This window comes from Tamandua tetradactyla, chromosome 5 (genome assembly GCF_023851605.1).
Source record: "Tamandua tetradactyla isolate mTamTet1 chromosome 5, mTamTet1.pri, whole genome shotgun sequence".
Classification (NCBI taxonomy): Eukaryota; Metazoa; Chordata; class Mammalia; order Pilosa; family Myrmecophagidae; genus Tamandua; species Tamandua tetradactyla.
The window spans coordinates 121,070,625-121,086,814 of NC_135331.1; the positions used below are offsets into that span (position 1 = coordinate 121,070,625).

General features: G+C 32.0%; 1 protein-coding gene across 1 annotated transcript in view; it reads right to left on the bottom strand.

Annotated features, from left to right (window-relative positions):
- EYS (EGF-like photoreceptor maintenance factor) overlaps positions 1-16,190 on the bottom strand; it is a 1,737,133-nt gene that overhangs the window by 1,547,763 nt on the left and 173,180 nt on the right. Inside the window, 2 exon segments of the mRNA XM_077159432.1 lie at positions 2,727-2,737; positions 15,111-15,371. Coding sequence (XP_077015547.1) covers positions 2,727-2,737; positions 15,111-15,371 — 272 coding nt within the window.

Sequence of the window (16,190 nt, forward strand, 5' to 3'; positions counted from 1 at the left end):
TTTTCACTGTTTATTAGTTTTTTTTTTCTTTTTTGCATGGGCAGGCATTGGACCCGGGTCTCCAGCATGGCAGGTGAGAACTCTGTCACTGAGGTATGGTTGTGCCTGTTTTCACTGTATTTAAACAAGTATAGTTCAGATTTTTTTATAGCCATCAAGACACTCACTTAAAACTAAATAACACAAAAAGTTTAGAAAATAAATATCCTTCCAAATACAGGTATTTCATTACCTTTTAAAAATATTTTAAATTGTATTCCAATTTAACATTTAGCATTCTATTTTGAAAAGCCTTCAATTTTTGAAAGTATATCAATTAAAAATAGCTGATACTTAACAATTATGGAATTTTTAGAAACTTCTTGTCCATAGTTCATAAGCTAGAGTTTGTTAAAATTATGAGTTCTTTATTGATTTCCTTTATTTAAGTTACTAACTTGTTTTCCCTTCCCTTAGATCATACAAATGAGTATCTTTCATTGTGTTCAAAGATATCATATTGGTAGCAATCAATTACAATCTGATGGATTTAAGTTTGACATTATTTTGCCCATTATCATTAATAAAAATATAACAAAATATTCTCACGTTAGCATTCTAAGTAAAATTATTTGGGATTTTTTTTATAATTATAACATTAGTATAGACACAGCATATAAATATTTCAAGCTCTTACATGACAAATATTATTTTACTGCATCAATACAAAACAGACTGCATTGCGTTTCAGACTCTCGAAAAGTCCAGAAAGGATTTAATAATTAAATAGCTTACTCCACTCAGATTTTAGATCCACATAAGTAAAAGTGAGAAAGGAAGTGAAATTCAGCCCTATTTTTTTCCACCCATTTTTGTTTTGCCCAGAACTTTTCTTTGCATACCTCAAACAATCCACTTCCCACAGTAAAAGTTAAAACCAAACCAAACCAACCCAAAACAAACAAAAAAACCCCACCACTATATAACAAAACTGTCCATCTCTGTATGACCCTGCGTGTGACTATGTGACTTAGGTTCTACTAATCAATGTCTTAGTTGGAGACTTAAATTCCCTTAGATTGATGAGCGATCTAATGAAGCAACTGTATGTAGGGGATTAAATTTCTGGACAAGTGCCAGGCAGAGGTGTTTGTTTCTATAATTTGCATGCAGTGACAGAATTCCTGGCATCCAGCCCTGAGTTTTAGAGACTCAGTGGTTTGGGACTTTCTGCTAGAGCCGCCAGTGTTGCTGGTTGGACATGATACCTGTTAGCTGCGAAATCAGATTTCTAGACTCCATGGAGACCAGATGATACAAACTAATATCATTTAAGAAATTATTTCTCTGCTTAAATTATATAGAACAAATTCTCCTTTCTTTCAGTTGAGCATCCTGATGAATACATATATACACATTATTTTAATGGTGATTGTTTAATTTTGAGTAAACTGATTTAATGTTGAACCCCTCTTACCATTAAAAATTAATATCTGTGAATAAAACTACAAAGAATTATAGTAAATGTTAAGGTCCAACAGAATATTTCTGTTGTATTCTTATTATAATTAATACCTTTTTAACACATTATGCTAGATAGATCTGATTGTAAAATAATTAAAGCCTTCACCGAGTCACTGGAAATCAGCCTTTGGTATAAAGTTATAAAAGTGGAAAATTGTGTCCTGAGCATGTGCATTATGTTATGTTCATGTATTTTAGAAAACTCAATCTCACTATAAATTTGTGAATGCTTCCAGCTGCATATTTCTGAAAGAGCACACAAATGTGCATTTGAATGCATAATTGTTCTTGCATATGCCAGTATTTTATTTGAAATCTCAACTCAGAAAAGGCCAGGTCAAGATGCTTTTATATGGCATCAGAGAGAAAAGCATCTACCGCTCTCCCAAGTACTCTATTATAAATGACATAGGTACAAATTTAGAGCAAACGGCAGTGGTGCCTTCTTCCTTTGTATTCCCACATCAAGTGAGCCAGGTTCTATATGTTCTAAAGGACAGAACTCCATTCCCAGATAAATAATACTAATTTTTTACTGCAATTGATTATATCTAGTTTTGTGTAAGAGTCAGATAATTAATGATTTTACTGACATATCTATACTAAATTTTCCAACAAATTATTTTTTGATTAGCAAAATGAAATAAGATTAAGTAAAAGAAAATGAGACATTAAATTGAATGCAGTTTTTCAATTTCTAAAAGGGAGAGAAATAGTAATACATTTTAAAGAAAGACAGAAAAATAAGTTGATTAAGGATGCATACATTTTTACTTATATCACTATGATTCATGTTAAATTTTTTACTTAAGCAATTGAAATGAGAATGGGAAACTTTGACATGGGGAATATTATCATTTAAACACATTTATAAACGTTGTCAATATCCTATCATTTCTGGGGCTGAATGAGATAATGATATTATTATTTAGTACGTGAAGTCATAGATATTAACAAAGAAGCTCCATAACAGTGGCTTTCTACAAAGACATCTACACATTTCAAAATTAACTTCTGGGTATAATGTCATTACCTATTAATAGTTTATGATTCTATACCTGGGGGAATTTAATTAATGACTAATAGCAGCTGTATGTTGCTGATTCTTAGTCTTATTGATTGAATTAAATGATTTGGTTTGAAGAGTTTCTTAATCTATTGGCTTCCTCAATGTTTTCACACAATTTAGTTTATTTTCCCTAAGTAGCATTCATTTTACAGACATGGGCATTGACTTTGTCCATATTTTTTCTCTTACTTTTGATGGTTTTCTCTCCTACCATTTCAAAAGTTGAGTTTCTCATGGAAATGTAGTAGATCACTATAAACTTTGCTTTTCCTTGTAGAGGATTCTAAGCTGAAACTGTTAGCTGTTGGGTATACTATGGCAATCTGTAGGTGCTTAAAAGTGATAAAATGCAGACATCTGTAGAATGATAATAAATATTTCTCAGAAAAAATTATATAAACTGAATTTGATAATGGAAATTATTTTGCTTCAATAAACGAGAAATATTTTTTATAAATTTAAAGTTTGTCCTTAATATAAAATGGTTTATGCTCAACGATGCATAGAATATGATGGTATATTTTTAATCCTAAATATCTCCAATTCAATATTAAACTTTGTAAGCATTTTTTTATTTGAAAATAAAAACTAAAATCTAATATATTTGCTGTATCATTTTTGGCAAAAAAAACATCTTCTCATTTTTAGTTAAGCAATATAACCAGTTTCCATGAAAAATAGTTAAAATAAAAGTACCCAAGGTAATAGAGAAAATAAATATTTTACATTCACACTGATCATTCAGAGTAATAGTCCTCAATATTAGAGCCTGAAAATTCACCCAAGACATTGACATCACATTGCATATAAATAAAATAGCTAAATCACCTCACCTATGCTATGCATAGATCAAAGACTTATACACATATATTTGCATATATGTACATGAAGTTTTTAAAATATTGCATGTTTTCTATAGAATGCAATTTTATTTAATAATGATGAATGTTTTAATATTTAATTAATATATGCTTTTGTTTGCTTTATTTACCTAAATGGTAATGGTCATCTAACTGATTCTAGCAGACTGAAGAACGATACTACAGCACAAAGTTTAAGTGTATTTAGCTTTGTGAAGACAGCTTTAAAGAGCTTTACTTTTGACAGCAATTACTTTTCTTTGGATATTTTTGCTAGAAGATTATTTATAATAAGAATAGTTTGTTATTAACTGAGACAAAAATGAGAAGCAAGCAAAAATGTTTTTAGAAAATTAACAGATAAATATTTCATTATTATAAAATTAGATTTTATGTTTAAACGTATAACTCTTAAATGTGAAGCTTACCCCCAGAATAGTTGCATGGAGAACCACTCACATGATCTTCACATAAACTTCCATTTTGACATGGTTTGTCCCAACACTTGATTATAGCTGACAATTCTTCAGGTTAAATAAAGAAAGGGCAAAGATTATAAAAGTTGATTCATAGGATACACAGGCAAGGTAGAGAAATGAGTTTTAATGATGGTCTATATATTAATGATCATGGTCCATCTGTCATGTTACTTATAAAATGCATGAATTTTAAAAATTTCGTTCTATTAATATATTACAATTCCAATTATTCAAAGAGGTACTGATTCACTCTCTGTCTCTCCTCCTCCCCCCACCCTGAGAAATTCTAGGGAAAGCTCTCTGATTAGCCAAACTTGGTCATGTACCTTCCCTAGACAAGTGGTCTAATAGGAATCATGGTTCTCTAACAGAAGCTGCCATTTTGTACTGGTAGAATCATGATATCAGTGCATTCACAAGGGAATAAGGACTCCTTAACTGAAATCTTAATAAGTGTATAAATTACTCTTGACTTCACGTGTGCAAAAAAATGCCTCGATATCATTTGTTAATTTTTGTTTTTCTCTTGTCAGACTCTATAGCTATTCCCATTTTCTGTTTTTGACATTGAACTTGAAAGAAAAAGAATCTTATTATTTAGTAAACTTAATTTTTATTTTTAACTATGTGATCTCATGATCTTCAAATAGATAAAATTCAATTAGTTACAATTTCAAATTTAGTTTGAGTTACTTTGCACAGATTAGAAAGTGGTTTATATGTTATCTATGACTCTGATTCTTTAGCTTTTACTTCTTTTACATTTAGTAATCTACTGATTTTGGCAGTTCATTGTTTCTTCTTTTTGTTATTCACCACTTAATTTTTTTCATTTCTCTTACGTTCAGGAAAAATTCCCTGTTGTTCTTCACGTCACATCAGACTTCTGTAATACTAACTGTACTCTTCATTGCTTTTAATGGAGTAAAGAAATAACCATCTTTATATTAATTGTTAACTATATTCCCTTACGATCTCATTCAGGTGCTTGTTTATTTTTCCTGTGCTCTCATTACCCACAACTTTTTTTCATAGTATATATGCATTTCTAAGAGGAGAAAATAATTGTGGTTTCAAACAAGCTTCTCAATCTTGAGAGGATCCTGGAAAAAAGTGTACTTTTTTTTCCTTTATTATTACAAATATCCCCCCAGTGTTGATGCTGCAAACTTTTTTATGGGCCCCTTACTGGCTTTTTATGTAAACTGTGCGTGGAATCCTAGTCAATCTTAATTTTGCTTATGAATATAGTAGATTAATTGTATTTTTATCTTCTCACCATTTCCTTGCTTGCTCTTAAAATCCGCTAACTAGTTCTTAACTCAATCAGTTATATGTTAGGAATGTTTGAACCAATTTAATACTCTGAAAAGAGCAGTGAGATATACAGAGCCATTGATATTTGCGTTGAGAAAGACAGGAAAAAAAAAAAGAACAGCACATTCCCTCTGTGGCTGTGGGCTCTGTCTGACCTCTGAACTCATGACAGCTTCAGAAGGTGGGCTGTGCCTTGCTGCAGCCACACTCATCCTAATATATATCACTTGCCAAGTAAGGAAGAATTCATCCTGTCAAAGACAAATCTAGCCATATTTCATGCTTTTCATTCTGCTAAAATAATTCCTTTGGAAAACCTTGTATCTGCCATTTTATTTTTTAGTAATGTGTTTTGACTCTTTTCCCTTACATTACCAAAGTTACTTTACTTTTCTTGCAGTTGATATGAAAACCAGCAGCTATCTATTAAGTAGATCTCAAGAAGGTATAACATTTTGAAAACCAAATTTTTAACATGTGTGCTAACTCTATTAAATATTAATGCATATTATAATCACCACTAAATAACGTTGCTTTATCAGAACACTTGTATGCTTCTTTGAAAATATATCAGCTTACAGATATATTCAACTTGAATTTTTGCTGCTATAACTCCATCATTCATTCATTATTATTATTATTTTTTTTGGGGGGGCACATGGTCCAGGAATTGAATGCTGGTCTCCTGCATGGAAGGTGAGCATTTTACCACCAGAGCACCTATGCACCCCATTCAATCATTTTTGATACATCCACATGAAAGGTACAATATAACCAAATTATTTTTAATGTATAATTAATCTCTGTGATCTTATATTTGGCATCTTGCTTTAGATTTTCTAAGTGAATACATGTGTAGATGCTTAAATAGATAAGTTGATAGGTAGATAGATAGATAGATAGATAGATAGATAGATAGATAGATAGATAGACAGACAGACCGGTAAATAATACATTATAATAAACTGGGACACATTTTAAAAGTGTCAAACTTATGAGAAGTTATTTTTGAAGCAATAAGCTTGGGTTAATTTCACACAGCTTATTGTAACATGATTGATTAATTCACATTTCTTTGTGCAGTGTTCATACAATTAGAATTATTAAATGAAACAGTGAAATGTTATCATAAAAGCTGACTAAATCTTCCCATACTTCTTCTTTTTAATATATGCATTCTCACTGAAGGTTATTTAATATTTTCTGGCTATATTTCAGTATGAACGTATTGGAATAACTGCTTCCTGCCATTTCTACTGATGGGATATAGATTAATATTTCCAATCTTTTTTCCTGTTTAAAAATTTCAGTTACATTCATGTAGCTAGTTGAACTAAAAAAATGTTTCAAAAATAATTTTTGACTTTCCAACATTCCTATATAAATACTGAAAATATTGATCATTTTAAAAGTTATCTATAACCTTGGAGATATTTCTTAAAATACAAAATGTGTGTTAAAATTTAAAATAGCAAATGGACACTTGATGTTTTATTTTTGATGTCTATTATTTCCTGATCTTTTTTTGTCATAACTCTCTGATACTTGGAAGTCATATTTTCCTGCTAATTTTACTGTGAATAATTTGTCCATTTTTCTCTATTTTCTATGTAACTTAAATTAAAAACCTTCAGTTACTTGTTCCTGAGACGAGACAAGGATTATCTTTAAGCAGGAACCAAAATAATAAAAGATAGATGTCACATCATTTTCTGAGGATTGCAAAAATTGCGTTTTTCTATGTTGCAGTTTTTATTGCTGTTTTCTAACATTTAGTCAGCATTTTTGAAGCTTGTGCAGATCAGAAATAGCTTTGTAAGTGCCCTGGCCACAAGAAAAGCCATGTTATGTTCTATTCATCAAAAGATCATTTTGGAGAGGTACTTTCCTCCAGCAGCTTTTGGAAGCTTATTTATACCATGTAGGAGCAGAAAAAAAAAAAATGAGAGTAATGAGGAAACAACAAAATGTAAAGAAATTATGTAGTACCTACCTTTAGGAAAATTATTAAATGATAGGCAATCCCTAAATATAGACATATAGAATATAACCACATATCAAGCTGAATTATGAATGCAGAGGTAGCTCAGGGCCTGATGGAAAGAGAATGGGCTTGAAGAACTCTATCAATTATCCTAAAATTATATGCAGAAAATCAGGAGCTGAAATTCCCGGGTTGTTCCTGAAACTTACACATATTTTATTGGTATACTTGACAGTGTCCAAAATCAGTTTTTCCCTGACTGCCTTGACCTCTACCTAACATGAAATTGTCAGGACTAACAATTGAAGTTTCCTGGGGTAAAAAGGTTATAAGATAATGAGAGGGAAATTGTGATCCATGCAAAATATTCTTCCCTTATTATGTCTCCAGGAAATTATATTCACAGAATAAAATCTGTTAGTTTTTACTAGCCAATATTTAATTCTAATCAGAGCAGTGTCATTTCCACACTTATGCCTGTTTACTGTCATCTCTATTATTTATTTGCATTTGATTATTGTTCATTAATCGCCACAATATGTAGATATGTTTTTTGGTTGTTGATTGCTTGTATTTATATGATCTTTTATGACTCAGTTTCTTCCCATTCATCCTTCAAGTTTCACTGCAAATATTGTAGCCTCTAATCCCACTGGCCAAATTATTGACTATCCACTACACAGCAAGGCAATGCCTTTTCATCTTTTATTCCAGATATAAATGATCTTGGAGTGGACTTTTTTTTAAAAAAGAAAGAGGATTGTATATGTTTTGAGTTAAAAAATAAGAACCACTTACCTACTGTGTTAGTTTGCAACTGTTTTGTACCCCAGAAAAATATTGTTCTTCTAATCCTGATTCAATATTCTAGGGCAGAACATTTTGATTAGGTTGCGTCTATGGAGATGTGACACACCAATAGTGAGTGTGATCTTTTGATTGGAAGGAGATGTGACTCTGCCATTAAAGGTGGGTCTTGATTAGGTTACTGGAGTCATCAAAACAGCAGACACAGGGAAACATTTAGGAGAAAGCTTAAAAACAAATTTTGGAAATGTAGAAACTCCAGGAGACGCCAGGAGCTGAGAGAACTAAAAGAAGCTAGGCAGGAATAGAGGCCAGTAGACGTCACCATATGCCTTTCCATCAGAGACTAAGCTAAGAGGTAAAACCTAGAGTTTTGCCCCAGAGCAGCTAAGTCAGGACCCACAGATGTCTAAAGAGAAGGCCATTAGAATCAGAAGCTAAAAGCAATGGAATTGGAAACAAGGACCAGCAGATACCAGCCATATGCCTTCTCATGTGACAGGCATTGGCCTTTCTTTGGAGTCAAGGTATCTTTCTCTGGGTGCCTAAGTTGGACATTTTAAGGCCTTGTATAAACTTGCATTTTAATAAATCCCTTTTTAAAAGCTGATGCATTTCTGGTATATTGCATTCTGGCAGCTTTAGCAAACCACAACGCTTACATAGATAAATGCATGTCTTTAAAACTTAGAATAAGATATCTTCTATATGTATATATATAGATTAGTATGGTCCATTTACCTAGGTCTGATGGAATGAAAACAGAACAATAGTCCTACCTAATGATTAGTAGTAATTCTTTCTTTGAAAGCCATGAAAATGTTTTAGATGAACAAGAAAGAAGAATGCCAAAAAAAGTTTCCAGTAATATGCTGCCTATTTTGGGTCTGAAGTTTCATGTGTAAATTGAACCCTGACATTTTAAAATCTGTGGTCTTGGGCTGCTTGCTGTTTGATGTATTCAAAAAGTAGATAATGGAGTTTGCAATTTTGTCCTGGTTTGTTCGTTTGGATGGCTAACTAATTTGTTAGTTGATTTGTTGACAATGTTAAAAAATGCAAGGAAATGAAATTAAATAAAGCCTGGAGCAGCCAAAGGAATATTATGCTTTTATAATACCGAATTATATTAATGTAATGGATTTTTCCTGGGAAGTTCAAGATTCTTCCAGAATTTCTCTTAATAGTAACATGGAGCAAGTAGACAAAGGGAACTAGAATGCAACCTATGTAATGGGAAATTTGAGAAAATAAATAATATGCTTTATGGAGATAATTATCTATAATAATTATCTGAAATACAATAGATAAGTATTCAGATAATCTGATAATTAACTGAAATACAACTAGAAGCTAGGCCTCCTTTGCTGTGTTGACAAAGAATGGGTGATGTTTATGCTTGTTTTGTTATCGCTATTTGCTCATAAATGCTCTACAGTATACAAATGAACTCAGCACAAATGGTAGATATATCAACACAAGTTTCTCATGAATAAGATGAATATGCGGGTCAGTTCCCTTGGAAAGTTAATTTGTACCACTTCTCATGAAAATCTTCTCATCATCCTTATTACAACATGGTTATTTTAAAGCTCTTTAATATAAATGTTTGACCTTTAGAAATCTAGTTCTTTTGGAGAAAATCCCAGATATGCATACAATTAGACCCAATGTTGAATGTTTTGTGTTGCCACATCACTAATTAAATTCCTGCGTATAACCTTTTTCTTCCTGAATTTACATTTAGTAAATTCATGAATAATTATACAAAGAATGTTTTGTATAGCTTTTGCATTTTAATGAGCTTGGGGAAAACTGAAATTTAGAATTAAATAAAATCTGAAAGAATAACCTGTTGTACTATAGCTAAAATGTGCCTATCTACATGTAATAACAGAGTCTACTTTCAGTGAGGATTTAATTCCTTTGCCATTTAAAAAGTCCTACATTTTCTATTTAATTTTTGCTTTTATTTTCTTGGAAAAGGCTAAAATTTTTATGCCTACAAAAGACAGGTAAAATCTTTTAAAGTGAAGAACAATTTCTTGTAGCTCACATCATTATTTTTTATGTTATCTCCTAAATATGTTTCTATTTCTCCTATTTTCTACATAGTTAGCCTATAACCCAAGACTCAGACAGAAATTTAATTTCCATCATTTTCCCCTTGGCTACATCAGTATTCAACCAGATATTGAGGAGATTTTTTTTTTATTAACAGGACTTTTTATGCATTAACTTCTAAATGAAATCTATATAACTATAGAATGTTTACTTTAAACTATTTGGATTTTTAATTTGTTAAATACGAATTTATGGATGAGAAAATCTCATAAGTAAAAACTGAAGAGTGAATGATTCCTGTTGCGATATAAATTGTGGGAAATCTTTGTTATATCAGCTGTTTGAGCCCCTTGCTAAATTCTCTGTGCCATGATGTGCTTTTTTAGCATGTCAAAATATAGGAAATGATACACATGTGTCAAAAGATGTATAGGACAAGCGAATACTGTGCGTGTGTGCGTGAGTGCTCTCATTAAAGATGTGCATTTTTAAATAAAGGACTGAGGCTTATAGTTACCTTTCATTCATTTAAATCATTAATTGAACTGATAAAATGATAGAGAGTGACTGTGATATCAAGGGAGGTATCTCAAAAAAAAAAAAAGGTTAAAATTGAACGTCCATGCACAGGATAAAATAAATCCTAGAATTCATCAAACCAGCAGAACATTCCAGTCAGAGGGAATGACTAAGAAAAGTAAAGAAACCTGTTTATTTTGTTAATTCTTACCAAGCCCTAAGGAATTATGCATTCATACAAACAATTAAGATATGCCCCATTTACTTTTAAATATTTCAGAGTACGGGCAGTGCAATGGTGGTTCAGTGGCAGAATTCTCACCTGCCGTGCCGGAGTCCCGGGTTTGATTCCCAGAGCCTGCTTATGTAAAAAAAAATTTTTCAGAGTGTAGAGTAAAAGGGAATGCTTTCTGTGTATTTGCATTTAAAGAAAATCAGGATGAGATTATAAGACTGGAAATAAAACTTCTGAAGTTAACACAAATAAGACAAATATTATTATTGAATATGAATGGAAAAGTCTTTAAAAATGAGAAAAATAAATTGCCACTGTTTTAATCTCTAAGATGCCATATTGTTACTTATCGTATATTATCTTGATATGATACTTAATATCTTCTTCAGATATTATTTCTTATTACTTCTTAAACAAGAAAATGCCATGTTTAGTGGTAACATTACTTAAAGTCACTGACATTTTATGAATTGAATTGTGTCTCTCAAAAAGATATGTTGAGTGTGAACCACGGTGGCTCAGCAGACAGCTTTCTCGCCTGCCATGCCAGAAACCCATGTTCGCCTCCTTGTGCCTGTCCATGCGGAAAAAAAAAAAAAAAAAAAGATATGTTGAAATTTTAATCCTCAGTACCTCAGAATGTAATGTATTTAGAATTAGGCAAGTTAAAATGAGGTCATACAATAATAGGGTGGCTGTTAATCAAATATGATGCATATGCTTAAAAGGAGAGGAAATTTTGACACAGACAAGTAAAAAGTGTAGAGAATATCCTGTAACTGAGGTAGAGAGTAGCATGGATTGCTTTGGACAGAAAGAAAATACAACAGGAATGACTTGATTAAAGGGAATTTAGTCCTAAAATTCTTTGCCCTTTCTCTTTCAATTCTAGATTTAATGAAGAAAGAAAAAAAACATCAGGCATGGAGTTGAAAAGGAAAGCCCAGTGAGCTTTGTTAAGCAAAATAAATTCACCCTGTCTTATATGACCAATGTCCTGTGGTACATGTACCACTATACTACCTCATACTATGAATAACATCCAAGGAATAAGGCAATGTATTAGAACAGCAGAAGTGAGGCATCAGCAATTAAGGATGTATAACGGGAGCTATGTTCCATGACTGGGAAGACTTGCTTGTAACATAGCCTTGAAATTCAACAAGAGTAGGTGCTAATAGATAAAAGAAAGAAAAGAAGGTTTCTGAAAATGTTCATATACCTGGCATTTGAAATTTTCTGCATTGCCAAACTAACTTAGATCTTTAAAAGAGTGGAAGAGCATTGTCTAGCTGATGTATGGGAAAGTAGAAAAATAGCATTATGCAAGTGAAATTTACAATTTATAAGACAAGACAGTGGTGGAAAAGGCATTTGCTTTAGGAATGAAGGACTCAAAGGTATGTTATAATCCCAGGGTTTAACTCAGACCAATCTCAAATGGGGAAAGTCTGGGTCTTATTAAGCAGAACAACTTGGATTCATCTAGTGCCAAAGAGAATTTCTTAGGCTCTTAAAATTATTTTGAAAACTATAGAAGGAGGAACAACAGAAGATGATGATGAAGCCAAGGTATAGGAAAAACCTAGAATCCTCAAAAGAAAGACAAAGACCATCCTATATAAGTATTTAGCCTCACAGATGAGAGCTCTTATTTTGTTCCTATGAAATTTTAGAAAACAGTAGTGTTGAAAGCATTAAAATGATAAATGGAAAATATAAACCATCACGTTTTGAATATACCATTGAAATATCATAAATACATACAGCATAAGAATTGCTAAAAGACTATGGCATCCCAAGGTTTCAAAATGTTTGAAAAATACCAAATAATGTCATGGGCATCTGATTTGAAATGTGTAGGATGCATCCAATTACATGACCTCGTTCTATGAAGGTATCAGTTCCTTATTCCAGGAGTTAGTGCTCCCTAGAAGGCAAGACTGGAAGACTGGACAACCTCTGTTCCTCATGGCTGGCTGCACAGTGATTTTTTACACCTTAGGCTCCACACTTGTCCTCATCATTAATATAATTTAAGTGGTCAGAAGAGTAGATGTTAATGTATGGTTCATAGTTCATCAGCATCACCTCAGACCTATTGAGCCTTATAAATATGGAATGAGAAACTCTGGAGCTGGGTTTCCCTGTATCCGTTTTAATAAGAAACTTAAGATGATTTTGGTGAAACTTAAAGTTGGCAAAATTTTGGGCTAGAAGTACAGAGACCAATGTGTAGCGTTAACATTTGACTGTAAGGCTAAAAATTCTCCCAAAAGATGATGGGGTTCAGAAAACGTGTTTATAACTAGTTTGAAAGTGGTGACTACACTCTTTTCAAAAAGTATTTATAAATTTCTACAGGAAGCACATGTTTCACAGATGGACATGGAGAAGCCAAATTGAGGGGGGTGGAAATCATATGAAAGAGAAGAGTCCATACAAACAAGGAGAATCCAGATGGAGGGGAGACAAGAGACAGGGCTCAAAATTAAATGGAGGGAGAGTAACCAGATAGAATGGGAGAAATCTAATAAAGGAGAAGATTGCAGAAGAAGGAATAGACAAAAGATAGAGAGAAAAGAACCAGATGAGGAAGAGGAAGGGAAAGGGAGAAAGATGAGGAAGGGCTCTCTATATCCTGAGAGCATGTTTACTGATCAGTTTCTTTATTTTTCACTTTAAGAAGTTCAGAACTAAGTGTGAACTCAGGACACCAGCAAAGTTCTTTGCATTTCAGTTGGATTGGAAAGACTGAACAGAAGATAAAGGCCTTGCTGATAATAAGAGCATATGAGGCTTATATTAGGTTTTAATTGAAAAATAAAAGAAAAATAATCATATACTTCTTATTCCCATCTGGTGGAATCAAAACTACTGTATATTAAATCCACATTTAATGATAATATAGTGTATAACCAATATATAGTCTTGATATATTGTTCTTGATTATTATGAAGTGTATGCATGCACATATGTATTTATCCATGTAAAAAGTTTCTGAATCAAAATGTCAAGTGACATTTTCTCTTGATAATGGTATTAATGAATTAAAATGTATTCTTCAAATATTCTTTTTCATGTAAAATTGCTGCTAAAAATTATATTTTCACTAAATTTTGAAGGATATCCTGTGGTATAATAAAAAAAAAATGTGTAGTCCATGACAGACACCTTTACTTCAACAGGTAATTTTGAAATTGTGATAGAATTCCCTCTTATGGTGGTTCAATTAAGTTATTTTATTTTTACTAAGGACACATGTGAAATGTGAAATGTAAAGTAATGGAACCAAATTTTTAGCAAGGTTGCCAGAACGTGTCGGTTTATATAAATTTTCTCTATGAAAAAATCTAATCTATATGGCTGTATATTTATCCCAATAATATTGCCATTTCCATTTTTAGAACTTATCTTTTGAAATTGCCTACAAATATTCAGTGTATTACTTTAATATAAAATAGGAGAAATATGTTCATTTTAAAATGGAAATCTAAATAACTTTTGCAAATCGGCCTGCTTAATATAATGGGATATAAAATTGGATAAACATTTTTGTTAATATTACTTAGTTATGTGTGATTTAACAGTGATAATATTGTTTTCTTTCTATGGCTTCCATACTGCTTTTAATAAAGCAATTATACTAAGGAAGGTTTGAAATTATTTTGAACAACCACTTCAATATAAGATTCAGCAAAAAAACTTAATCAAATTTAATAAAAATTTGAATGCTTATATTCTGACATTTCTGCTTTTAAAAGATATTTTATTACTGCATAGCCATGGTAAGTTCTGCCATACATGAATATACAAGAGATAGAGTATCTTTTGTGACTTTTTAATCTAATTAATGACAGGGCACCACACTGACCTAGAACACATTGAAATTAAGCTTTATTCTTGACATAAGAAGATGTTGGCACTCACTGTGCTTATGCAGCTAAAGAGAAGGTTGAAGTGCAGGACTAAAGCTGTTTAGGTGAAATTATTGCTAGGTTATGGCTGCTTGTTTTTCTCTTCAGCCCTTTGACCTCTACCATCATTCTCAATAGTTCAGCCTGGCCTTATTAGCCTCATTTGTATGAGCACTGCTGTATAGTCAGCACTCTTAATTGTCTAAAGAAGCAAGTGAATACAAGTGAAGGTACTTCTATCTTGCCAAATGAGAAAGCAGGCTAAAGGCTACAAACCAATCATTGGATATACTTGATATACATCAAATAACATTTTAATAACTTCAACATCTAGAGGATTTTATCTCTGGAAATACTTGCCTGCAAACCCTGGGGCACAGTTGCTGAAGAAATATCCAGTTAAATGCATTCTGCTTGCTCCATTTTTGCAGGGTATAGCTTTACAATTTTCATTTGCTATTTCACAGATGTTTCCTCTAGATATCTGCAAACCACTATAGCTGCAATTGTGCAAATGATCCAGGTAGAGCCCATGTACTGATGTACTCCAGTTTCCTAAGCGGTGTTCAAAATTGGGAATACAGGATCTGCCAATGAAACCAAGAGGACAGCTCCAGCTGAACATGCAAAAACAAAAATCCCATTAACCCATTAACGATATACTTTAATATATTTAAGTATTTCAATCATGTGTTTACTTAAATACATAGGAAGGGGTATTTAATACAGATGGTAACATACATTTCAAAAATATTCACATGGAATGTGTAGTCCTGTAGTAATTTAACTAAGCTGTGGGGGATCAAGAAAAAAAATATTTGCATGGAAAATGCCCATTCTTGACAAAAGTTAATTTTTTCTATTGAAATAAATGGTGGATTGAAATAAACTTGCAACAAACAGGCCTAAATTCATACAGGTGCTATAACTCAATACATATATATACTGTTTAATAATATATCAATATATAATCAATCAATATATATATCAAGATTTTTGTGAAAAAAGCAGTAGAGTTTGAAGTACCTAATCCTATGCCTATGAAAAATTGATCTTCAGTAAACAATTGGTTTTATTGATATTATTCACTAATTGCTTTATTCGTTCAATTAACATATATTTAGATATTCAAGTAGATGGCTTTGACGGAAATGAAGAGATACTGGCTTTACCTCCAGAGAGGCACCCTCTTGTTACACTAACATAACACTAATAAATTTTACTGCAGGTTCTTCAATAGCCTAGAATATAAGAGCTTTGATGGCAGAAAAACTTAATCCTTACAGTAATTCCAATTGATGAAATATATGTTTTAGTAGTTTTTGATGTATTTTCCCAAGGTCAAGAAAATTACGAAATATAATCTATTTCAGATTAATGTATGTGAAATATTTGCAGGCTTACTATTGAGAGCCAGGTTGAGTATCAACAAAGAA